This window comes from Rhamphochromis longiceps, linkage group LG20 (genome assembly GCF_057381845.1).
Source record: "Rhamphochromis longiceps isolate RC_006_pf linkage group LG20, R_longiceps_female_GT1.1, whole genome shotgun sequence".
In the NCBI taxonomy this organism is placed as follows: domain Eukaryota; kingdom Metazoa; phylum Chordata; class Actinopteri; order Cichliformes; family Cichlidae; genus Rhamphochromis; species Rhamphochromis longiceps.
Window position 1 is genome coordinate 25,149,159 of NC_140576.1, and position 25,989 is coordinate 25,175,147.

General features: G+C 39.8%; 1 protein-coding gene and 1 long non-coding RNA gene across 3 annotated transcripts in view; one reads left to right on the plus strand and one right to left on the minus strand.

Moving 5' to 3' along the window:
* Positions 1–19,093, plus strand: part of LOC146645400 (cadherin-4-like) — a 252,601-nt gene extending 233,508 nt beyond the window's left edge. The window contains exons 12-17 of the mRNA XM_085392639.1: positions 4,149–4,291; positions 8,558–8,797; positions 10,129–10,365; positions 11,429–11,568; positions 11,652–11,816; positions 16,225–19,093. Of these exons, the coding sequence (XP_085248765.1) occupies positions 4,149–4,291; positions 8,558–8,797; positions 10,129–10,365; positions 11,429–11,568; positions 11,652–11,816; positions 16,225–16,431 (1,132 nt within the window). The 3' untranslated portion in view covers positions 16,432–19,093. The remainder of the gene's footprint in view (positions 1–4,148; positions 4,292–8,557; positions 8,798–10,128; positions 10,366–11,428; positions 11,569–11,651; positions 11,817–16,224) is intronic.
* LOC146645403 (uncharacterized) lies at positions 11,635–24,279 on the minus strand. 2 transcript variants are annotated; one of them, XR_014908981.1, is made up of 5 exons: positions 23,135–24,279; positions 18,931–19,063; positions 18,634–18,675; positions 16,869–16,977; positions 11,635–11,772 (listed from the first exon to the last, which is right to left on the minus strand). It is a non-coding gene; the product is annotated as an uncharacterized LOC146645403 (long non-coding RNA). The 2 variants fall into 2 exon arrangements; XR_014908980.1 differs by lacking the exons at positions 11,635–11,772; positions 16,869–16,977 and having other exon boundaries at positions 18,547–18,675; positions 23,135–24,275.
* Between the last annotated feature and the right edge of the window lie 1,710 nt (positions 24,280–25,989).

Genomic DNA, 25,989 nt, shown 5'->3' on the forward strand with positions numbered 1-25,989 from the left:
CTTGATCCTATAGATTGAACTAAGACCTTACAAATTTAAGAAACACAATGACAACATTCAACAACTAGACTTAACACTGTTTTTGCTTTTAACACTGTATTTCCATTTATGTTTGCACATTTCAATTTCCATTTTTTTTAGCAAAATGTAACAAACAAGGGGTGGCTCAAGACTTTTACATAGTATTGTACTTCCAAATGCCATCAGTCAAACATGCCTTAAACCAGGCATGCCTTTAATGGGAAAGACGTTTAGATATTACACCGGGCTTTGTGTTAGATGTAATATATTGCACATGTCGGTGTGTGTGACAAAAAGCTGTCTGTCTTTTTGAGTGGATACATAAAGGAAAGTCAGACATGGAGAAGATTTAGAGGGAGCCTTAAAAGTCAAAAGTAAAGTGAAATAGGACCTAAGGGACTATAAAGGGAGGGAAGGGGACAGGAGCTGAACATGGTGAGGTCAAGGTTTGAAGTTGACAGGTGCTTATCAATGGAGGGACAGACTGACAGTGTGGGCTTTGGGGAAAGGCAGTGTGTACAGGAGTGGGATGGGGAGAGGGAAGAGGAGTGAAGCATCATGCATCACCTGTCAGACACCCAGCCAGTAAGGTCGAGACATGGGACTGGAGACACTGGCATAAGTGATTACCCAAACCGCCTTGGCTAAGCTTGAGACATGCATTTTTCATCCTCAGGGTCAGGGGTTTGAAAAATAAATGTCATACCTCTCCCTGCTGCTTGCTAAGATCACTAACCTGCCAGGCCTAATCATACATCCAGCTGTACTCACACACCTAGCAACTCCCAAATGAGAGAAGCCTTCTGGTAGAGGAGAGCTTCGGAAAGCATTGGAAATAAGGCGCGGGAACATATTAGAAAAACTTTCACACACAGAATAACATTGAAACCAAATTTCATATTCCAGAAGCGTACTGGAGGAAACTGTTTACTTTTACAAGAAGACAAAAAATATTGGATAGCACTTCATTAAAAAGTTAGCGACGGTGACAGCCAGTTGCCCACGGTTACGTCGTTTACAGTTGGGACTTGTAAACAAAACCACTGTGGGTGCTCTCGTTGGCGTCACTCTGATGACCAGAGCACTGTTGTTTACTATAGGCAGCACTACAGCAAGTTAAAACAACATTTTGAAGCCAGCCATATTCTCCACTTAACTTTTTGTTGAAATACAAAAACACGGCTAATGATTCCACCAAAACGTCGAGTCATTGTGTTGGAAATTTCCCCCTAAAGACTGTTTATACAGAGGTTTTTTTGTGCGTTAAATATGGTTTAATTCGTCTGCGGTGACTGGAGTTGGAGAGAGTTAATTGAAGTGTGGGGATGAATAGAGCACTCTGCTTTGTGAACAAACCTTTGTGTTACGGCGTTTATCATCAGAGGGCGTACATGCGCTCGTGTTATCGTGGAACGTACCCGGGGACAAATAGGTGCTGCAGTCATTTTGCAGGGCAAAAAAGAAGAAAATGTCTTATACACACCTATTTATGCGCTCCATATTTGAATCCTTCTCTGTCCCTGATTTTAAAGGGTCTGTTATCCAAGTGAAAAACAAAAATTCTTGCTTTGGCATTGAGCTGTGCTGAAAACATTGATTTTATTTGCCCAAATGTTGAGGCACTGACCTCTGAGATTTCTGAGTAAAGTTCATTCGTGACTGCTCATTTGTCCGGCATATTAAAAAGAAATTATTTGCGTATTTCTAATCTTTTCTGCTGAATTTTGGATAAAAAGATTGACACCACTATCATGTCTGTGCACCACCTAAAATTAAGGTTAAATAATTAACAAGTCTCTTAACATGCCAAATCTTTTTGTACACAAAGTGAAGTGTAAAAACAGCAAATTATATTTCTGGTTTTATGTTTTTTGACTGATAGTTTGCCAGAGAAATAGCAGAAACTCCAGGGCTTAAAACGCTGATGTTTGTACAGATAAAAAAATGTGTATAGTTAATTAGTGACCTTAAGAGATTCCCATTAGCAGACATTTTAAACTATAAAACTACTATTAAAAAAAAGAGTTTGTGTGATGAGGCTTGGCTCCAAGGCAGACAGGAGGCAAAGCTGGGAGGTGAAGAGCTGGGAAGGACAGTGGAGAGTGGGCTGACAGGTGAGTGTGGCAGAAGAAGTGACAGCATGGCTGGCAGGTAGCTGACTGGTTGCTGGCTTGCACATTAGGAAGATCTGAGGCGCAGAGACAGAACTTGGTTAACATGAGAGAGAAATATACAAGGAAATAAATCAGAGTTGGCCCAGCGTTAGTTTACTGCTGAAGCTGACAGAACAATCTGGCGGAGAGTGGTTGGAGAAGCAGTTGGTTAGGTGAGCTGATGAGACAAGGGTGTGCCAGCCATGGATCAGGATGAAAGCCACGCCCAGGAAAGCAAAGTAGAACGCAGAGACAGAAGGGAGGGGAAAAAATTTGGCTTAATTCATCTTCATATTGACAGATATGAAAGGGTACCAAGAAAAATATTTCCCCAGATCAAGAACTGTTTGTTTAATAGGCTCAGAAATATGTTTTTATTTTTCAAACATGATGTTTCTAGCATTTGGAAAAACTTTTTATCTTCTCATTAAAATGTACACCCATTTGTCTGCCCTCCACTCCACAGACAGAGAGCATTTGTCAGTTTGGCATGGTCAAGCCAATAGAAATGCATTTGGACACAGAACAGCAGTAGGTATCAAGTCGGTCTTAATGAGGACATTAAAATTAGATCATACAGCCATGCTGCTACTTCCGAATGTCACCTCTCCTACACATTCCTGCTCATTTTCCTCCCTCTTTTATCCCACCCTCCCACTGTGATGGACTCACTGTAGTCCTGGTGGTGATTTCACTGTCTGCCTGTTAGCGGCTGTGGGCTTGGCTTGCCTGTGTGAATCTGTCTAGAGTGTGGGAATGTCATCTCTGTGATTCCCTTCCCCGCACTGTGCTCTGCCTCGGATCATGCCCACTGCCTGCTGGGAAAATCCCACCTCAATCACTACAGGATAGAGATTATAGTCTCTGTCCACCCCTCACCCCCCTACTTATTGCCACCCATCCCTTCAGGCTTTCAGTCTCCTGCATGTAAGTAGAAATGCTATGCAGTATTTAATCAAGCACAAATAAATAAGTGAGCTGTACGCTAATGCTGAATAAAGTACATTTCAGTAAACATAAAAGTGGGGTTAAGGTCAAATCCATTTCATTTTGAATAGATTGAAAGCCTGGAAGTGTATGTCACATAACAAGTTGGCTTTTTCACCCCGGCTCACATTCAGTAAATGAAATGAAATTGGTGTAGAAACATAGGTGCACAAGGCCAAGGTGTCACATGTCTACAGATGATGTCTCATAGTGTACGCGTGAACCAAGAGCGGTTTCTGTTGATGAACTCGGAATCGGAGAATAAATGAGACACAGATGAGAAGATACAGACGGGGCTACGAAAATGAATGAACACAAAAGCACCTCAAGTTAAGGTGAGGCGACATGAGTAGAGAGAGCTTAGATAAAAACGAATGTGTGAAACAAGCCAAAGGAAACAAAAGCCAGCAAAACAAGAACAGCGAGATCAGAGTGAGATTGGCATTCGGTCCTGGAGATGATCCCCTGTTCCTTCTCTGCTGCTTTATCCCAGAGGACTGCTGCCACCTGCTACCACATCCACTTTCCTGTCAGTACCAAGATCCCATGTTCCCATCTCCACACTATACACATTCCCTATATACACACACAGGCACATTTGCAAACATGCAAGCATCGAGACATATATGCATATAAACCTCTCAGTGTAAGCTTAAGCAATACGTTCAGAAAATGGGTGTGTAAAACACACACATACATACACACACACACAGGTAGTTGCATCAGTGCTTAACTAGGGAGGTAATTGACTTCAATGGCTGGTACACAGGAGTGGGAAAAAAATGAGGTGAAATTGACTGTAGGCTGCACGCTCTGGAGAAGAAGTCGTTGAAGAATTAAACTGTGTGAAGGTCAAGCTGTTGTGATTTTTAGACCGTGTGTGTGGGGAGGCAATTTAGGTATGCACAGATGCAAGAGAAAATTTCTAATTGCTTGTAAACAGGGAAACGCTAACGTCTCCATCGATCTGTCTTTGTGTGTCTTTAGGTATTCAAAGCTGAACGACCCAGCAGACTGGCTGTCCATCAATAGAAGCAACGGTCAGATAGTAACCACAGCAATGCTCGACCGGGAGTCTGTCTATGTAAAAAACAACATATATGAAGCCACATTTCTGGCAACAGACAATGGTAAGAAAGTCTTTTAAGCTGCTGCATTAGTGACGTTTGCTATTTTTCATTTAAAATCAGAGTTTGCTGTTTCTTACATTTTTGCTTAACACTTTTACCACATTTTTTTATCAAGTTTTCATTCTTTAAAGACTCCGATGTCCAATAGTTTAGGCATATGATGACAGAACTGGGACTTTCTACAGTATAACATACACCTCAGCGTAAAATCAGTATTCTTGAAGGTGCTTTGCTACCATTTGTTTTATATGCATTTGATGTAATCCAGAGCCAAGAGTTGTACAGTGTAATTGAACTCTGAGACACAAGCTAGTGTTTTGTATATTGAGTATATCAGCTGATTAAAACTTCGACTTGCATGTGGATTTAGAAGACTATAAAGGCATGTAGCTGGGTTAGAGTCAGTGAAAATCCAGGATTTGCACAACTGGTTAAACTGTTGAGCCTCTCCTATCTTGTGTCCAAGCCGGCTTCCTCCTTGGGCTTTGTGCAATTTATGTAGCATACATTATTTGTTCTGCCTCAAAGTTGAAACTCAAGCATTACAGAGCACAAACCCAATCACAGCAAACAAATAACTTTTTCTCAAGTGGAAGTGAATGTTTCTTGTTTTCTTAAGTAAAACGGGAAATGCTATTTTCCTTCCAAATTGCCTTATCAGTGACGTGCAGCGCACTGGTGCATTTATCTTAAGTTGAGCTGGCTTTGAAACATTGGTGTGTTTATAGGTGTTAGCATGTGTGAAGCCACTCGTTTGAAACGAAATTTGGCGAGTACGTGCACATGTGTGTGTACATGTATTTGTGATGACTGACAATGTCAAACAGCAAAAAATGTAACCTGCTGTGTTGATGCATGGAGACGCAGCAGGATTATAGGTTTACATGCTCCTGTTGTTTGGACTTTCCTGTTTTTTTTTCTGCTTTTTAATTCCAAACCTTCTTTATAATCACGATATGTTACCTGTTTCCTATTATTTGGGGTTTTTTGCTCACCTCACCTTTGTAAAGTACACCGTTTCGACAGGCATGCTTCTAATAGGTCTGCCTGATATTGGGACTGTGGCCAAGAACAAAAGAAACCAGAAGGGTTTTTTTCATGTGCATGTTTGTGTGTCTATGTGGGTCTTGCCTGAGTGCCAGCCGTCACAACATAAGAGGGATTATGGTAAGAAGTACTATGAGACAGTAAGGATAGTAGAATGGGACATGAAGAGGTGGTGACAGCATGGTGAGAAGTACACTTATTACACCCCCTCGATGAAATCTGACCATTTCAGAACCCTTTGGCTCATTTTCCACTTAACACACCTATGGTATTGTTTATTTTTATGCGTTATTCAAAGAGCATATGGTAGCCTTACTACGAGTCTTTTCACCATGCCTCGCATCTCTCATCCCCCATCAAAAAAAGGAGTTAATACAAATCCTTTTGAGGAATTTACACAAACATAATTATTTATTTAGCTGGTTAAAACCCACATAATTCTCCTATCAGCTGTGGCAAGCTGCTTCCACATGTCCCCCATACATGGCTAGGATTAACAAACCAGCAGAACTGGTAAGCCTCTGTGTGTGTGTGTGTGTGTGTGTGTGTGCGCGCGCGTGTATGTGTGTGTGTGCATTTGAAAGCCTCCGTTTGCAGTACTGCATTCATGAACCACATGTATTCCTGGTAGAGCATCTACACATGTACAAATTGCATTTAACAGTCTGCATTAACTGTGTATTTGTATAGGGACAAGTATGTAACATGAACCATGCCACACACAGGGCCTATGCTAATTTGCAATGCCTGTCCCTAGACTGGCTTTTAAAGTACAAAAAAACTGGAAATACACACAACAGTTAATACGAAGAGATGCATAATTACTGTCTGGATGCTTATAGCATGAAAAAGACACTAATAATAAAAATGTTTAATTAGTGTCGGTAAAATTAAGTGATCCACTTGATCACTTGGATGGGAAATGAATTTAAAGCTTTTAGAAGCTGTTGTATAATATTTGAAAACTCAAGTGATTTTATAGCCTGCATGGCTTCCTAAAGTATCTGGCTTTTGAATGATGAATAATAACTTGGACATTATAGAAGTCTACCTGTTAATTAACGAGTCGTCATAGTTAAAAGAATGCAATGTTATCTATCTATAGACAACATGAACAATAGATGAAAGATGTGGTTACCATGACATTAATCTCTGGTTTCTTGAGGGGTGTTTCCATCTCGAGGGATGGAAACACCCCTCGAGATAGGTGTTTCCATCTTAGTTGCAAAAAAACTGATGTGGCAATGAAGGACAGAACTGGCTATAAAAAGCTCATTGGCTAATGTCTCGTGCTTGGCAAGTCAGCGTGTCATTTCATACTCCATTGCATCACCAAGATGTACAAAATACACTTGTTTTTTAGTCATCGTTACCCAAAATTAGCAACAGAGCCCTTAAACTCAGTAGGAATGTGTTTATAGTGGCCTTCAGATAGAATGCATGTTTAAGGCACTTCCCACAAAACTGTGTGTGAGCTGAGCATCTATATTGTTTCCACTTTTACGCCTGTTGTCCAGTTATGGCAAAAATTTTAGGTCACTCATCCAATGTCTCTAGATACTAAAATGTATTATATTCATCAGTGACGTCTTGATGTCTTTATTAATCACTTGATATTAATGAAGCAATCGAAAAACCATAGTGTTACCAGTGAAACAGAGCTCGAACTGATAACAGACTCACTCCAGACCCTTGTCTTCAGCTGTGTCTCACCCTTCTTGTGGCAAACGTCTTGCTCTGTTGCCACATTTAATTGGCAGATCTGTAAGCTTTGCATAAATCTTTGTAAATTGCATTGCCCTTATCTCATGCCAGAGATGAGCCCTGGGGTCGCTTGATTCCATGTGATGACTGGGCCAGTGGGGCATGACAGGGAAATGACTCCTAATTGGGGAAAGCTAAGGGCTGTCACCCACTGACACACACTCAATAAACAACGCTGAGCTTTATACCGCTAAGCACCCTTTTTTAAGATGTTTCTCTGCCACATTTTCCTGCTGCACATACGCATTCATGCATTCATCACTTTGCTCAGCTATCTCCCTCCCTGATTGTTTAAAGTGTCTATTTCTTATTCCTAGTTCTCCATAATGCAGTTGCTGATGGTCTGTTGCTGTGTTCGGTCAATGCAGAAGCTTCTAGATTGTGCCCGTAGACGAAGTGTGAGTGTGTCTGTGTGCACCAGTGCATGTTATTGCACTCCAAGGCTGACACTATTGTAGTTAAAGCAGCACTTACAATGGCATGCCTACATCAGTATCAGACCAAGTTGCCTCGACAATTTCCACAGATTTACAAAGCTGAGTCAGAACAACATTGGTGTAAAGTTTAGAGCGTTTAATGTCACAATTTTGTCACCTTGCTAATAGGCAATAGCTGCGGATTTATATGTATAATGTGATTACTACCTAAAAATGGTAAATGAGCCAGTCTAGTGCAGTCATTGAGAGTTCAACACAGAAAAGAAAATCACCTAGATTCTTAGTACAACTTGATCTCACTTTAAAAATGATGCAACACTGCTTTCAGTTTGCAACAACACCTTTATTTTACATTCTAAATGTTCCCTGCATACGTTCTATGGAGATTTACTTTTAATACATAAACACACGTGTATACTGTGTTTAATTTCAAGTATTCAACTGATTGTCTGTGTGACAGTGAAGGACTGTCAATGTGCATTGACAATGTCCCATTAGTTGTTTTAAAGCAATGTACTGTTAATATTTCAAATAAAAGTGCCTTTATGTCCAAAATGGTAAACGACTATCATATAACAGTGTAATACACATAGACAAAGACTTGTTTAGTTGTGTTACAGTCATCATTATTGTACCTAGACTCGCTCCAGAAGATTGGATGCGCTGTGCCACCATCTGGATCGACTGTGATGGGTTTGATTTTGCTGTAAGACTAAAAGAAGAACTGGAAAGCATAACTGTCAGAAGTGTTTCTGTCAAGTGTAGAAATTCTCCTGCAGCTTCACAGTATTCCTACCTTTTCATCGTCATTGTGAATGAACAATGCTCCAATCACCTCTTCCCGTTCCTTTTTTGTATCTCTCTTTTTCATCTTCTTTCATTATTTCTCTCACTTCTGCCAGCCTTCGACATCTCTCTCTTCCCCTTCAATTGTCCCTTTCACTGCACACATCTTCTCTTGTCATGTTTTCCTCCTGTCGTGATATTATTTTTTTTGCTTCTCTCTTTCTGCTCTAAGGCTCTCCTGCAGCCAGCGGCACAGGCACACTGCAGATCTATCTGATAGATATTAATGACAACCCCCCAGCACTCATACCCAAAGAGTCTCAGATCTGTGAAAGGACGTACAGGAGCATCAACGGTGTCAACATCACTGCCGCTGATGCTGACACAGACCCCAACGCTGGACCTTTTGTCTTCGAGTTGCCCACGTTTCCCACCACCATCCGACGTAACTGGACAATTTCTAGGATCAGCGGTAAGGTGTTACCACTGAAGAGAAATGATCAAATTTAAAAAATTCAAAAAACGTTTTCGTTTTTACTTTTCTGACAATGCATCAAAAATCTCCTTACGCGTTTATTAACCATGTGCATGTTCATGTACATTACTGTGAAAAAGTCTTGAGTAGCTTACCATTTCTTTTTATTTTGCTTTCAAGGAGCCATACTTATTACATCGTTAAGTACTTTTTTACTAGCACCCTGTCACACAAACACATAATTTGTTCAAATTTCTTTAGTTGAACCAATGAAAAATGTCACATAGCACAGTATGACAGGGATAACATAGTAATTTTCTACCAATGAGGTGATTCTCAAAGAGATTTTAACAAAAAACTTGGCATGTACCAGCGTGCTGTGCAGTGTGTCCTTAGAAAATTTGAAGAAACTGAACAAAAGGACGGCAAAAGAAAAAGTGATAGGTCATGTCCTTAAGAAATAGGAAAAGATCTAGCAAAGACCTGACACAGGACCTGAGAGATGCATCTAGCCTTTTGGTTGATTCATCTTTGATTGAAGCCTCGTCAGAAATGGTTTCAGTAGAAGGGTGGCTGCCAAGAAGCCAAATTACTCAAAAATTGGACTAAAATTAGTAGCAATGGTTCTTATGGAATGAAAAGCATCTGATTGGCAACAGCTTCATTTTTCAGCATGACAGTGATCTCAAACACACTGCCAATGCAGTAAAAAGATATCTGGATAAAGGAAATACACAATGGCCTCCCCAGAGCGCAGACCTGAACATTATTGAAGCAGTGTTGGATCATCTTGACAGAAAACAGAACAAAAGATAGTCAACATATAAAGAAGAGCTTTCAGTGTCCTTCAGAAAGTCTGCAGAACTGTTTCTGAAGACTACTTAAAGAAATTACAAGACAGCTTGCCTAAGTGTTCAGACTGTGTTGCAGAATAAAGGTGTTCGTACCAAATATTTGCTATTCATATGCTCATTTGAATTTTGTCTTTTTGCCTTTTACGCTATATTTTTGTTTGCAAGTTTCACTAAATGGCTGCAGTATTTATTTTTTTTTTTTTTTTACAAATATCTGTTATTAAATGTAGATAAAACATGTAAATTACAGTTATTTTATGTCTTGATGCATGCTCAATTATCCAGGTAAGTAAATCCCCAAAAGTTGATTCTGTTCATCTTGATGTAACGTTTTCAGTGGGAGAACTCTACATCCAGATGAGCAGAATCAACTTTTGAGGATACGGTTATTTAAACTATTTGTAACCCAGGAAAAAAATAATCCTTTTGAAAAATGAAATGTGATTGTTAGTAATGTCTCTTTTCCCTTTACAGGTGATTTTGCCCGTTTGAGTCTGCGGTATCAAATATATTTAGAGCCTGGAGTGTATGAAGTCCCTGTAATCGTGTCAGACTCCGGAAACCCTCCATTGTCCAACAGGTCAGTCATCAAAGTTAAGGTGTGTCCCTGCGATGAAAACGGAGATTGCACCACCCTCGGGGCCGTGGCAGCTGCTGGCCTTGGAACTGGAGCCATCATCTCCATCCTCATCTGCATTATCATACTACTCAGTGAGTTTTTGCTATTCATTCAGCGATGCTCTCAAACATATCACGTACCCACACATTTGCTGTAGAAAAGTTGTCTGTGATTAGATTCCTCAAAAAAGTGTAGTACATGGCACAGACATAAAATATTTAACAATACAATAACATCAGCACCAGTTTGTATAATAGATAAATGCCTGGAGTGCTTGAATCTTCTCCAGCATCTCTGGATGAGATGTTTTTGTGTTGTTTTTTTTTTCCTGGTAGAGAAAAAATGCTACTATCAGTCTTGCCTTACTTTGTTGCTGCTGTGTTCACACTGTGTATGGCAATCCCAATAGATCATTTCAAATGTTTTAAAAGTTTCGATTATTTAGAATCTTCTATTATCTTATAACTCCTATTAACCCAGAATTCTAATTGAATCTGTTTTCTTGTTATTTACTCAAGTACAGCACACCAAGCTTTTGCAGTGATGACATATACAAGCACAAGATCACACAGAAATAACCATAAATATATAAATAGATAGATAAGACTACAAAGATAATAAAAACTTAAGGATAAAAAATGAAACGCAATAACAAAGAAAAATTGTTCGTCATGATTCATATTACTGAAACGTTAACCGTATGATTAAGTAGGGAAAGGTCATAGTGGCTGTGGTTAAAGGGACTGTTTGGAGGAAATAAATTATGAGTAGCAGCCATCTGCCTGCTGGGCCCATTCATCCACCAACCGGCTCCCTAAGTGGTTTTGTGTTGGCATAGCTATGTCATTGTACTTTGCAGTTTGTCATGTTAACATAAACTTAGGTTGTTTATTCTTGACGGTCTTTTATCCCTCAGGACGAATGGCGAACAGCTTCCTCAGGATGCATTAGTAAAACCGACATTTAATTAAATGTTGCCAAGTCCGACACAAACGTGCTAAACGTATTAAACGCTATACATGTTTAGCATCTGCACTCTGTGCTTATATGCAACCTTACTACGTACTTATCTGATTGTCTGCTTTTAGTTTGTTTTTTAGAGGTTGTTGCAACATACCATAGGGTTTTTTCACATTCATGTGTGTATCATTGCAGGCATGGTGCTGTTGTTTGTGGTGTGGATCAAGCGCAGAGAGAAGGAGAGGCAGACAAAGCAACTGCTCATTGACCCTGAAGATGATGTCAGGGACAACATCCTCAAGTATGATGAAGAGGGAGGAGGAGAAGAGGACCAGGTGAGATCCTGAGAGACGCACTTGCTCAAATACACAAATACGCGTTCTGTTTCAGACTGTACCTTACTTAGATTTCTCTGCAGGACTATGACTTAAGCCAGCTGCAGCAGCCCGACTCCTTGGAGCACATCATCAGCAAGCCGCCTGGTGTCCGCAGGGTGGATGAGCGTCCGATCATCCCAGAGTCCCAGTATCCGATCAGACCTGTTGTTCCCCACCCCGGAGACATCGGAGACTTCATCCATGAGGTAGATTTATAAGCACACATTATCTTTTGCATGCACAATGGCTCCACTGTTACTAGATTGTTTGTTCCCGCTATAAGATGGACCACTCACTTTTACTTTCCGTCAATCTGACACCTAACGTGATTACTTATTCTGAATGTTGTTCAAAACGTAGAACTCTACCAGGGTGATGGGAACGACAGGTTTTGCTTTATGTTACAGCTCCTCTCACCGTGCCGGGTTAATTTACGCACACACACGTACAAATGAGCACTGTCCACTCACACAACTCCAGTGTTGGAACACTGATGCGAGAAAATGCTGATTGACAGACTTGTGACAACACGTTCACACTCGAGAGGTGTTGGCAGCTGTTCAGCTTTGATCCATCCAGCCTTGACTCTCTCTCACTCTCTCTCTTTCACACATGCACTCACCTGAGCTCGCTTCAGCAGTCTGGTTAAACACAAACACAGCAAACACATGGTGATATTGCCATGCACTGTGCCCAGACCGATTGAAGCTTTTTAGGTTTCTATCCATAGTATCTCTCATTATGTGACTGAAAAGGATGAAGTCCATTCTTTTCACCTAGCTAACCTTCAGGTCGATGGCCCCAATTTATCATTCTTGGAAGCGAGCAAAGAATCGAGCCTTGCCAGATAACATGAAGACCCCGTCATATCTTATTTATGAAACTGTGTCAAAGTATTGATGAAAAGGGATGATCGCACATTGAAACAAAGAGCTCCTGAGTTTTGTATTTGTATTCACGGATCAATCATTGGCACCTACACAATGAGGTTGTGTAGGTGCCAATCGTGCTGTGTAAACAGTATGACACGTAAGGGCATGAGAAACTTCGCTTGTTCACCTGTCATTGTTAATATTGATAATGTTGTGGCTGAGGCTCAGTAACTTTTGGCCTGTTATTGAGAAGCAAAGTTCCACACCAACCATATACACTCGCAATTTCTATATCGTCACTATGTAGAAGAAGAAAAAAACCACAACAACTCTGCACACTACCTAGAAATTGAACTTATTAGGTATGTAAAAGATACAAACACAGTTCCAGATGTTCAGATATTTTTAAAAGAGTCAAAAGTGGCCACAGTAGTTTTATAAAGATACTGCACTTGTCTAAGAAGATTGTGTATAAATAGTAGATAGTAAATAGTATTGCAGCAGGTGCTGATTGAATTGGTCTGTTACTGATTTATGGTGTGTGATTTCAGAGCAGAGTTCAGTGAGATGGTGGTTCTGGGATTTGAAAAAAACAAACAAACCTGTTTTTGATTGATTGATTGATTGAATCTTTATTTTGAACATGTTGAAAAAGTATAAAAAAAAAAAATAGAATTAAAAGAGACAAATGAACAAAGCAAACAAAAGGAAAACGAGCAACCACAACTCCAAATAACGTCCATGTTCAAAAAGGAGCAGGAAGAAGCATAAGCTTATTTAATCCCACCCCTTTTCCACTATCTAGTATCAATAGACTACAGAAATACCTCCTTGTAATTACATTATATGTTATGTGTAATTTTTTTTTTTTTTTTTTTTTTTTTTAATATATACACATATATGTTTCTATCTATCCATACCTACGTATATACACACATACGCACATATACACATTTTCAATAACCCCATTAACACCTGAAGGATACACAACCTACAATTTTATATATATTTAATATATATATATATATATATATATATATATATATATATATATACATACATACATACATACATACATATATATATATATATATATATACACATACATACATACATACATACATACCCATACCAACAAACCCGTGCATGCGCACACACATGAAAATATTAGACAAGAACACCCTATCAAATCTCTACCTTTTCCCTGTACCCTGTAAAAACCATATCCTTAAACCGCTTTTTAAACTGCGCCATGCTTGGACATTGCTTCATATCTTTACTTAGTCTGTTCCACAGCTTCACTCCACACACAGAGATGCAAAAACTTTTTAATGTTGTACGGATACGAGGATGTTTTAAATTTAATTCCCCCCTCAAATTGTATCCCCGTTCCCTTTTAGAAAACATTTTTAGAATATTGTCAGGAAGCAGGTTATTTATTGCTTTATATATAATTTGTGCTGTGAGAAAATGAACCAGATCTGTGAATTTTAGAATTTTTGATTTTAAGAATAGTGAATTTGTATGATCTCTGTAACCAGTTTTATGGATTATCCTTATGGCCCTTTTTTGTAATATAAAGATTGATGATAGCGAACATTTGTAAGTATTGCCCCAAACCTCTGCACAGTAATTCAAATACGGTGCAATCAGGGAACAATAGAGAATGTGGAGTGATTTGTGGTCCAGAATGTGTTTTACTTTACTCAAGATTGAGACACTTCTTGAAATTTTGTTATGTATATGATTTATATGAGACTTCCAGTTTAATTTATCATCTATAATCACACCAAGAAACTTATGTTCAAGTACTCTTTCAATTTCCACACCATCTACATGAATCTGCACTTGTGCATTTCTAAGGGAATTCCCAAATAAGATAATTTTAGTTTTACTTAGATTTAGCGATAGTTTGTTCCTGTTAAACCATTTTTTAATTTTGCACATTTCTGAAGTAATTGTATCCAGCAGCTCCTTTAGATTCCCCCCAGAACAAAAAATATTTGTGTCATCTGCAAATAATACTAATTTTAATATATCAGATGCCTTACAAATATCATTTATATAAATAATAAATAATTTTGGACCCAGTACAGAGCCTTGTGGAACACCACAAGCAATGTCCAAGCATGATGAGGAATGGACACCCAGCTTCACAAATTGTTTCCGGTCACTTAAATAATTTTTCACCCATTGCAGTACAACCCCCCTAATCCCATACCGTTCCAGTTTATTAATTAATATGTCATGATTGATTGTGTCGAATGCTTTCTTGAGATCCAGAAATACTCCAGCTGCATACTGTTTCTGATCTATAGCATTCGTAATCTCCTCAATTGATTCGATTAATGCCAGAGATGTTGATCTTTTTGATCTGAATCCATATTGACTGTCAGAGAGTAATTTATATTTATCTAAGAATTTGTCTAATCGTTTATTAAACAGGTTTTCTAGGATTTTGGAGAATTGTGGTAGTAGTTTCTTAATCATGTAGTGCGTGCTAGTGCTAGTGCGTTTGCCTGAGGGCAGACATTCAAACAGCTGATGAGCAGGGTGAGATAAGTCCTTTAGGATGCAGCATACTTTCTACAACCAGTGATATTTACCAAAAGCTTTCTGTATGATACATACCTCTAAAAATAACTAGTAATTCTTTAAGATCTTTTCACTTCTTGTGCCTTTTTTCTGAGCATAATCTTTAAGAATACATTTTTATTGTGGTTTTCTATGCACTATGATTTAGAAGATCCTAAACCAAACAGAACAATGCAAAACAAAGGTCAAACTGGTCTATTAGCATATATGTTGTGGATGCTCTAAGACTTAACTCTCAGCTTTGGTTGCCATATCTATCACAGCTTCCCTCTGACTCTGTTCTGCTGATTTGTTATTTAGAATCCGGTTGTTCTTCACCAAGTTAAGCTTTGGAGGGTATTACCTCTGCCGTCCTCAGTGTATCTAATCAGTGTGCAGCAAAGATGGTCCTTTAAACTGGCTGAGCTTGCACTAATGTGCAGGACTTTGCCAGAGGCATCTCTGCACCTTTGGTCCTGTGTATGAATCTGGTGCTTGTGCTGCCATTATCACAGCCTCTGTGTTGTGTTTCATCTTGGATCGTGCCTCCTATGTACTACATTTCTGATGATTGGGAGGGCACACATGTTGATGGCTTTTCTGCTTTCTTGCCCTCTGGTGGAGCTTTCCTGTATGTCTGTCATCTTGGCTTCTGATAACTCCATCCATTCATGTTCGGGTTTCCCAGCATCTGACTTTTTATCCGCACAGTGTCTGGGAACTCTGTTCTGCTGCTTCAAAGGTGACACTACCACAATGCTACCCAGCTGCTTTTAGGTAAAACCTGCAGCAATCAGGTTCTTCTGTTAGCTTCACATGTACATGTAGAGGTATAAAAACTATATGAATGCATCAATTTCTGTAATGTTTGATAGTTTTACTTAAACATAAAGATGATTTTGTACAATGTTAAGTATGGGTACATTAAAGACCCCCATGTATACAACAGGTACGATTCACAGCACCTTGAACAAGCTGACATTATTTAATTATGCAATGCTACAGTATATACACAAATATGCTATAAATGAGGGCATGATTTACATTAAATGTCAGTTTGATGCAACGCTGAGTTTAATGGCTTTGAGGAATATCGCTCAACATACAAATCACATAAAGTAGTGCAACAGTTTAACAGCTGACTTCTCTGCTTTCCCGTCTTCTTCAGGGACTGAGAGCAGCAGACAACGATCCTACGGCTCCTCCATACGACTCCTTGCTGGTGTTTGACTACGAGGGTAGCGGCTCCGCCGCTGGCTCTGTCAGCTCCCTCAACTCCTCCAGCACAGGAGACCAGGACTATGACTACCTCAATGACTGGGGCCCCCGATTTAAGAAGCTGGCTGACATGTACGGAGGAGGGGACGATGATTAAATTTGCCCAGTCGCACGCGTACACACATACACACACACGCAAACACACATCCTTGTCCCGTCAGCTGGCCTGCCATGCTCTGACCCCTAAAACAAGGGGCTATTACATCCTTATTGAACACAAGATAACAAGGACATGTTCACACTGACCAACGGACTGACCAACCAACCAACCAATCAAATTGCCCACCACAGAGGACCAGCACCATGAGTCAGTTTCGGGTGCTCTTCTCAACCGTCTCCTGCTCTAAGCCTGTCTGTGACTGAAATGGAAGCTCTGATTTTTCAGACTTCTCATTAATTTTCAAACTGTTGTGCTTTTGTTCCATTTGAATGTTATATGCTAGATTTAGGTTTAAGTTCCTCTTGTCAGATTTTCATTTTTTTACCTATGTTTGTGTAGCCTTTTATTTGTATTTATTTTTTTTATATCCTCACCCCTCTTCGATTCAAGCTGTTCCCTATTCCCGAGGGTCATCGCTTTTCCCTCGCTGTCAGCCCCCGCCCGACTCTTTGAAGAAGCTTTAGGTTGAGCTGCTTGCTTTGTCTGAGGCAAACAAAGGATAAGAAAAGGAGAACAAGAACATCGATATGAAAGTCCTTCCTGCACGAAGGGCCTCGGTTTATTCTTTCTTGAACTTGAATTACTTAGAACAGAAGCACTGTTGTTTAAAAAAGTGCCTTCAGTGGTGCGTATTTTAGCTGACTCCCGCTAACTCAGGATTGGTTGCCATTCTCTGGACTTACACGCCCCCATATGACCCCCTGACCCTTTAATTCACACCTCCCTTGTCATTTCTCCCGTCGTGCAGGGCTGTGGTAGCTGCGGGAGATCTCAGTACTGGTTTCAGAGGAGTGGTGACTGGCCATCGAGGGCGCTTTATGCTAGACGTACTGTACATAGGCCTACAGTGTGTCTGTAACTTATGGACAAATCATTAATTTTTCAAGTCAGGCATATCTGTGCTCCTAGATCACAGCCAACTTGAATGTGATGAATTAAATCACAAAAATACATAACAGGACTGTCTTAGAGAAGAAATGCATTATGTGTCTTTGTTTATCGTGGCTTCAATAGCAGCTGTGTTTGTTTTGAGCTCCCTGCGTTTGCAGCGAAAACTCGATACGGCTTGTTACTAAATTTGAAGATTGACAAGTCACACGTGTTACCTCTGTAATGTTTAACTATGTAAGGTGAGGGTTATTTAGGAAAATGAAGGTATTTAACATGATTCTGCCTTTAGGATAACTTAAAGTCTGCGTGTTTATGTGCATCCAAATCCCAAAAGGTTGATTCTTTTCATCTGGACGTAGCGTTTCAGTGGGAGAACCGTTTCGTCACTTAGATGCAAGATATTTGCGTCTAAAGGTAATAACATGGCACCAGTTATCATGCAGTAAAAGCGCCACAGAAACTATATTAAATGTACATTTATGAAGAAACTACCAGATAACTTTAAATAGCTCTGATAGCATTACTTACAGAACAGTTATCTTGTCCAGGCCCCATTCTGAGTCCCTCTGTCTCCCTTTTTTTCATTATCCGTCTGTTGACTCACTGTTGTTTCTCAACAAACTTTTAATATACAAACTCTGGTGCTGGTCCCTGTCAGAGAAACTGTGGGAATTGAGCCTCAGCCAGGGACTTAGTGCCTTCACAATCTGTCTCTTTTCAGGCAGCGTTTCATTCATCTGAAATTTTCTCCTAAAATTTTTGGCTTTGAGTTCAAGAGGTTTTTAAAAAGAAGTTAGTAGAAGGGAAAGTATAAGAAATTCTGCACTTTATCAAAGCAGAAAAAGCTAAACTAAAGCTTCAGTAATAACGTTTTTCTATGAGACAGACATTTTGAAAGGCAGTTTTTGTTGTGACTTAATGAAAAAGCAGCGCTACCCGTGGGTTTTTGTAATCATATTTCAGGGCAGTGTAAAGAGAACTGGGGGGGGGGGAGCTTTAGTCTCTGTTTTATGTTATTTAAATACCCAAAACATTTCACAGAGGGACCAGACGCTGGCTACAGATAGAAAGGTTTAATCTTTCCTTATCTTCCAAGTGCAAATTAAAACGCTTTTCAGTGGTGGCTCGTTTGAGCTCCATGTGAACTGACCAGATCGTCTATAAATAATGATTATAATGACTGCTTCGTGGAAATATCAGTAACAGTCACATTCACATGATATGACAAGAAGGATCCGGGACTCTTACTCTTTTTTTCCCCCTTCTTGCTGCTGCTTTTCAGTTCTTCACCTGGTCGGTTTAAACAGATTAAATATACAGTATAAGTATAAACGTGAAAAGTGATGACATGGAAAAAGTAAGTATGCTCTCAGAATGGATGTATGAAAGTTGACTTGTGATGAGATAAATGTATTTTTTATGCAAACTGAACAGAAGTTAAAACGTTCATTTTCAACTATGAACAGGGAAAGCAGCATCTATAAGTGTAATTAATAAGGCGAACAGGGTAACAATCTCTTAAAATTAGGTAGTTGTAGGTCAAACCTTGCATTGTAAAGCCAGAAAGTGGCGATGTTCAGCGCAGCTCTCAGCTCAGACATGAGAAACAGAGTGGTTCCCCCAGCTTACAGCTGGATAAGCTCTTATCTATCCGACTGCTCCTCAGCCTCCAGAATATCTACACAAAATAAACACAGCTGTTACTTTCTGCTATTTGTGATTATTTCTGACATAAGTGTTGTATATACGGAACATTTTTATACACTTGATGACATGATTTACCTGTTTCCGTGCAGTCTTTGCATTTCCTTTCACCGTAGTTTTGTTTAAAACAAATACCTGGCAAACTATATTTCACAAAAAGCCATGTGCATTTAAAAGAATCTGTAGGATTCTGTAAGAGCTTACAGCCATACTCGTGTCGCTGTTCAACTTTTGCTTCATTTTTAGCAAAAAGGCTCCACTTAAAACCAACTTGTACAGTCTATACTAGCACACACTCACTCCTCTAGGCCTTACTGTATATATGTGAGTGTTCTATAATATATGAGCCCGTTCAGCGTTGTTTTAATCCAGCAGTAAAGCTGCGACTTTGCTGATGACCATCCAGTGTTCGTAGAATAAAGACATGCTTCACAGACTACTCGTACTTTCTTATTGGACATTCAGACCAGATTCAGGGCCAGACGAAACACGAGGCCCCACTTTAGACAACCTAACTGACCTTTAGAACCGCGTTGTTTAGATAACGCAATGACATTACAATATTGAATGTTAATGACTCACATTGACACAGCAGCAAATATATCAGTGGTTTGCATCAGACTTGGCTCCCCATTAAAATGCAGTTTATTTGGGGAAATAAAGGAGCTTTGGCCATTAATTGTTACCTGGTCCACTTGTCTTGTCCCTCTATTAAATGGAGGGAAAACATTAACAAACAAGATTGAAGGAAGAAAGAAGTATTGCACTGCTGTAGTCCGACCCTGATTTCTGCTTTGGTTAAGGGACATTTAATCTCACTCTGGACACTGCCTGACCATGGACACATGTGTGACGGGACGCTCCGACAGAAGCCAAACTATTGTCCTGCAAAGGCTAGAAACACAAAGATGAGAAGCAGTGTTTCATAAGAGTTATCCTAATGCTATTCAAGTCCAAGTGTACATAATGTAGTATTTGCTTGAAGCTAAAGAGACAAAGTTAGCCAAACTGTAACTGTACAATTGGAGCTTTTTGCATGTGTCTTTTTTATAATGGACAGATGAGTTCTATTACAGTAACCATACTACATTTCAAAAAGTGTTGCAGCCCGCATGACAGGCGCTGCAGTCCAGAAGGCATTCTGGTGTACCATAGTCACATTGTTTCAAATGGAGGAGATTAAAGAAAAAAACTTAAAAAAAAAATTGCACAGTTATTGAGTCAAAAGACTTCTTTTGTAAATTGTCAACAGCACAAATATTTTGTATTGTTGTTTGTACCATTTTGTAAAAAAAAAATGAAGAAAAAAAACAACAACCAAAAAAAAAACCAAAAGGGAACGAGTCTGTTGTTTCAAGCGTGTGTTTATAGTGCCACTGCAATCTTGGTTTCCAAATACCGTACAGTACATGCGCAGCCTTGCAGATCAACCTTGTAATATAGACGCTGAGCTGGAGATTCCCTGTCAGCACCATGTGTTATAAATAAAATTTCCCCTCCTTGTAAGAACACTGCCTCTTGTCTTTTCTTTGTCACCCGCTGATTCCTGCACACGTCGCCTTTCCTCGCACTCATCTTGTTTTTAAAGTGCTAATGTGCTGTGAAAAGACCTTTATTTTTTTGTCTTAAATAGTACACTGAAAAGTTTTTCTCTTACGCATTTTTTCCACGACAATAAATTGTCACTCTTGATTGTTTGTGCAGATAAGAAAGCTATATAATTTACACTAAACATTAGGACAGTGATATTCCTTAATGTGCATATTTTCACGTAAATGACAGTAAAGTCTTTTTACAAAGCCTTTAATGTAATTTTGAAGGAAGAAAAAAAAAACTTTGCATGTTATTTGCATGGAAAACTACTGGAAACAATTCAACAGACTAAGAATTAGAATCAAAGAGAATTAGAAATGATGATGTGCCTCGCCTCACATCCCTTTATACGTTGATGATTGAATGTTGTGTTTCAAATTAGGTTTAGTGCCAGCGCTGAAAAAAATGTAAGCTAAAATGATCAACACAACTGAGGCTGTTCATTTGTCAGCTGCGCCTGACAGAGCCATCTTCCAAGGTGAAATAATGAAGTATTTCCAAGCAGAAGGGAGATGAAATGCGGACAGGAAAAACACAAAGAGCTTCATTTCATTTCCTTTATTTCTGGCATTGCATCTTGAAGTAATTATTAATATTTCCATTGTAAAAAAATCTGCAATGATGAAGTCTATCAGGCCAATCGGAGGTAACGTAAAAATAGAAATACAAATCGGTTAGCAATCAATCCGAGCAGTCAAAGCAGCATGAGGAACGGGATGAGATGACCCTTACTTGCTCTCCTTTTACCACAGCAGTTCAATGAACCAACAGCAGACTGCATCTCCTCATTGATTGACCTGTCAGAGCACGCCAATGCACACGCAGACAGAATAAACCCTGCTGTTACACACTGCTTACACAACAACGCATGAACACACAAATCACCAGTCAGGCTGCTGGGCTGACAGGTTGACTTATCTGACTTTCTGACAGGTAAGTCAGAATGGATTAATTCAGGCAGGAGTCACAACACTATCAGAATTGCCTCATGCTGAATTTTTACCCTGTTTGGATTTATACATGTGTGTGGTTTACATGTGATATGGATCGGAGCTGCAACTTGCTTTTACATCCTTAGCTATTATTTTTTTCCAGTCAGCACATTCCCCCGTGTCTCAAAAGAGATTAAATGTTCATAATGTTACACTTGACCAAAAGAGATCTTATCTCAAATTAGTTCAACATTTCAGGAAATGTCCTTATTTGCTTTATTATCAAGAGTCAGATGAGAAGATTGATCCCAGTCTGATATCTGCTCTTCAGTATGCTGGTGGTTAGATTGGCTTGCCCAAAGACTGCAAGCTCTCCTGGCTGAGATAATAGATTCTGTATATGAATATGTAGCACAAACAAATAACATGTTCCAATACTTTTTAAAGAAATTCTCTACTAACATATTAATAAGTAAAAATATAAAACTTTGTCCCTCCCTGTTAGTAACAGAGAGAACATTTGTATGGTGAGCATCATCACCTCCAAGCAACAGGTTTCTGTGTTCAACTTGCTGCTGGAGCTTGCATTGGATTTTCTCTGGGTACCTGAACAGGCGTGTTAGGTTTGAATGCTTGTCTGTCTTGTAAAATCAGAATATTGCTTAAATTATCAGTCACAACTTTTGGAATTTAAAGTGCTATTTAACGTGATCAAAATACGTGGAAGGTATAGATAAACTGTCAGGTCCTCAATATATCTGTAATTTTATCATACAGTAAATAGCTGTGTAACACATTGAGGAGAACTTTGTGGGCAATGAATGGCGCCTTATTAAAATATTATAGTTAATTACATAGAAAAAATGTGATATCCTACACTCAATATTCAGCCAGGGGATCTATTTTAAGTCTTAACTCATGTGTGAGAATATATGTATGCTTAGGTATGCTAGATAAAGTAACAAAAAAAAGCAACAGGCGCAAGGCTCAAAGAGATGGAAATAAAATCAAGTGTGAAACTAAGAAGACAAAGAAATGTAGAGCTAGGCGGAAAACTTTGGTTCCCTGAGTCTCTAAAATGAACCTTTTGTATAAATTTCTTCTAAGGCCAAGATCAAAGCGAGGCATGCAAAGTCAGATGTGAAACCTTTTCACACAGCATGGAAAACTCACTTGTTGACGTTCAACTGAAACACAAGTGGGTCCGCAGTGAAAATGCTTTGAAGCATACTGTACTGAAATTAGGGTTGCCAACTCCCTGAAAAAAAAAACAAGGGACACCTCGTGGCCAGGGCTGGGCGACCCAGTTGTCTTCACCCTTCCCAGTGTGGTGAATTTTCTAGCTTTTTTTGTGTGTGTATTAGTCATCTATTTGTTGTAATCATCTATCCTTGCAGTTGTTTATTACACCAAATAAATTATATTATCACACTTCTGGCCACATAGCGCTGATATTCACTGCACATGCCCATATTAACCTTAACCAGAGGGTTTAAAAAAACAAACCAGTGTTTACATACCATATCTGCTTCTGCCGTGGCCTGGTGGACAAAAAATTGGTTAAGGGTTCCCCGAGCTTTCACGCCCCTCATGTTCTTCTTGTGCCCACCATTAGAAGCATGCCTATGGAAAAAGTGCGCCGGCACACAGTGCAGTGCGCTTTATAGGTGTTATCGTGCATTTTCCCAGCCAGGTGTTTTTCTTTTCCCATTCCTCCCTGTACTTTTGCAGCCTTTTTTTTTTCTTTCTCTGAGCGAACAAACATTGCTGCTCTAATGCTGGGCTTACACTGTGCGATTTTTGGCCCATTTTGAGACGGTTTTTGAGTCGTGCGACCGATTTGGTGATCGGACCGATTTTGGCCTTCATCGTGCATCGTGTAGTATACGTGGGGTAACGAGAAGTGATTAACACCTCACGACCAGCTCCCGATCATCAATCGCTCGTGAGGGTGTCACCGCAGCCGCTCACACTGCTCACGCGCAAACACGTAAACGTCGGTGAAAAAGATGGAGCAGCACGGCTGTGCAGCATGTGATCTGGACACAAGCGATGGAGGCACAACTTGTAGAACTTTGGAAAGCTCATCCGAGCCTTTTCGATGTGGCATCACAAAATTATCACGACCACAACAACCGTGAAAATAGTTGGATTTACACTGCTGCTCAATCACAGCTGCCTGATAAATGTTTTTCATTAGCAATTTAGCAAAGTTGATGGTGGTGTGCGTGTCTGTGTGAGTGAAAGACAGAGAGAGAGAGAGAGAGAGAGTGACAGAATTTCTGTTATAACCTTCATGTTATGTTGGCACAGTGTGAGCACTCAGGTCGCATCAGAGCATCGGGCCGTATAGTGTGAGACCTGCATCGTGACCTACCAACTTCTAACCCCTGCGAGTCAATCGTGCAGTTTGAGCAGGAGCTGAATAACGTGACTGAAAAAATCGCAGTGTCTGCCCAGCTTTAGGTGTACTGTCGTCCGAGACTTGCACCGCAGTGTTGGCGTTTGTTTCCCTGTTGGCCATGCTTCTTGTTGTGGTCATCTGTTGTCTTCCGGTATTTTCTCCATAAGCGACCTTTCCTCGACCAATGAGATGAGCGGTAATCTGAATTGTCATACTCGTCATAAGTGTGCTGTCAGCTCATTGGTCACAAAGCAGGAGAGGGGCTGGGAATTATGTTTTCCAACAAAGCGTTAATTCCATAAACATTTATAGACTACTTTTGACTCTCACTGTATTACGGGACAAAGTGCGTCCCTTATTAGCTCAATACGGGTCGTGTACTTTTGTTTCTAAATACGGGACGATTCCGTTTTTTAAGGGACGGTTGGCAACCCTAACTGAAATAAAAGCACTTAGCCTCTTAATTGCACATGCTTTTTTTGTGGTCATAGCTTATGGGTTAAACTGATTTGTTTCCTATCAGATAGCCTTATTGTTTACAAAAATGCAGATAGCAGTTTACACCACCTAGCAAATTATTTAGCCATTAATTTTCCTCCCACTTGTCAAATCCAGGCTAACCAAGAGATCGGGCATACTGGACAGGTTGCCAGTTTGTTGGAGGCCTTATTCAGAGAAAGACAGGCAACTATTCACATCTACTAGTTAAGAATCACCAATTAAACTAACGTGCATGTTTTTAGTCTGTAGGAGGAAGCCAAAGCAGGCACAGGCAGCCAATGGATTTACAATCAGGACTCTTTTGCTAGGAGGCTAACCACAGCAGTGCTAACTACTACACAACACAAATATCAAATTATGATTTTGAAAAAAGTCAACTAAGTATATCAGGATGTAATGTAATCTATACTTAGGAAAAGGTAAAATATAGAATAAACAAGATGAATTATCTGGTCCAGTTTTATTCTGTTAGGCAGATTTCTGTTAACTTTAGCGCGAGCTAGGCTATGCTCTTTCTTCCCATTCCCATTTCTGCCTTCATTTAACAGAGAAGCAGTAGATGCATGTTTTACCATATCTTTTATTAAAAATACCTTAAATGAACAGCAGATTCTCTCTCTCTTGATACCACCAGAAGCTTGATTTCATTCATTAACAACATACATGTAAATATAAGTCCCTGTCTGGTTGGATTTCTTTTTTGGCTTCCGTCCTCCAGCTCATTTGAGGGAGACACACACATAGACACACACAACTGCTAATGGAACTGTTGCCAGGAGGAAACATGTCGTCATAAAAAAATATGGATGAGATTAAGCACTGTATGTTCCACCACTGATCACAGCATCTCATGACGTTAATGCGACTGACATCAACAGTAAATGCAACCTTTTAAAAACAGAGTACCTGTATGCTGGACTTAGAGGTCGCAATGAGCGAATCTTAACACTCCATAAAAGCACGAATGAATCATCTCAGGTGCTTGTTCAGCAAATAGGCATAAAAACACTGGAAAAGAATCAGAATCAGAATCAGAATCAGAAAGGGGTTTATTGCCAAATGTTGAGCAGGTTCACAACATTAGGAAATTGCTGCGGTGCTTCAGTGCAAACATGCTGTCATAAATAGCACTTAAATAGACATGAAAAAATAAAAGTAGGGATAAGAATTAAGAATGCTACGTGGAAAGATATATACATGATATATACATGAGTGCAGGTGGTGATCAGTGCCAAACATGGAATGATGCAGTGAACACAGCGTAGGGTCATGTGTTAGTGGTGGGAACAGTCATATGGTTATTGTTCATGTGTCCAACAGCAGAGGGGAAGAAACTGTTCTTATGGCGAGAGGTTCTGGTGCGAATGGACCGGAGCCTCCTGCCTGAGGGGAGCAGGTCAAACAGACTGTGTCCAGGGTGAGAAGGGTCAGCTGAGATCCGAGCTGCACGCCGCAGTGTCCTGGAGGTGT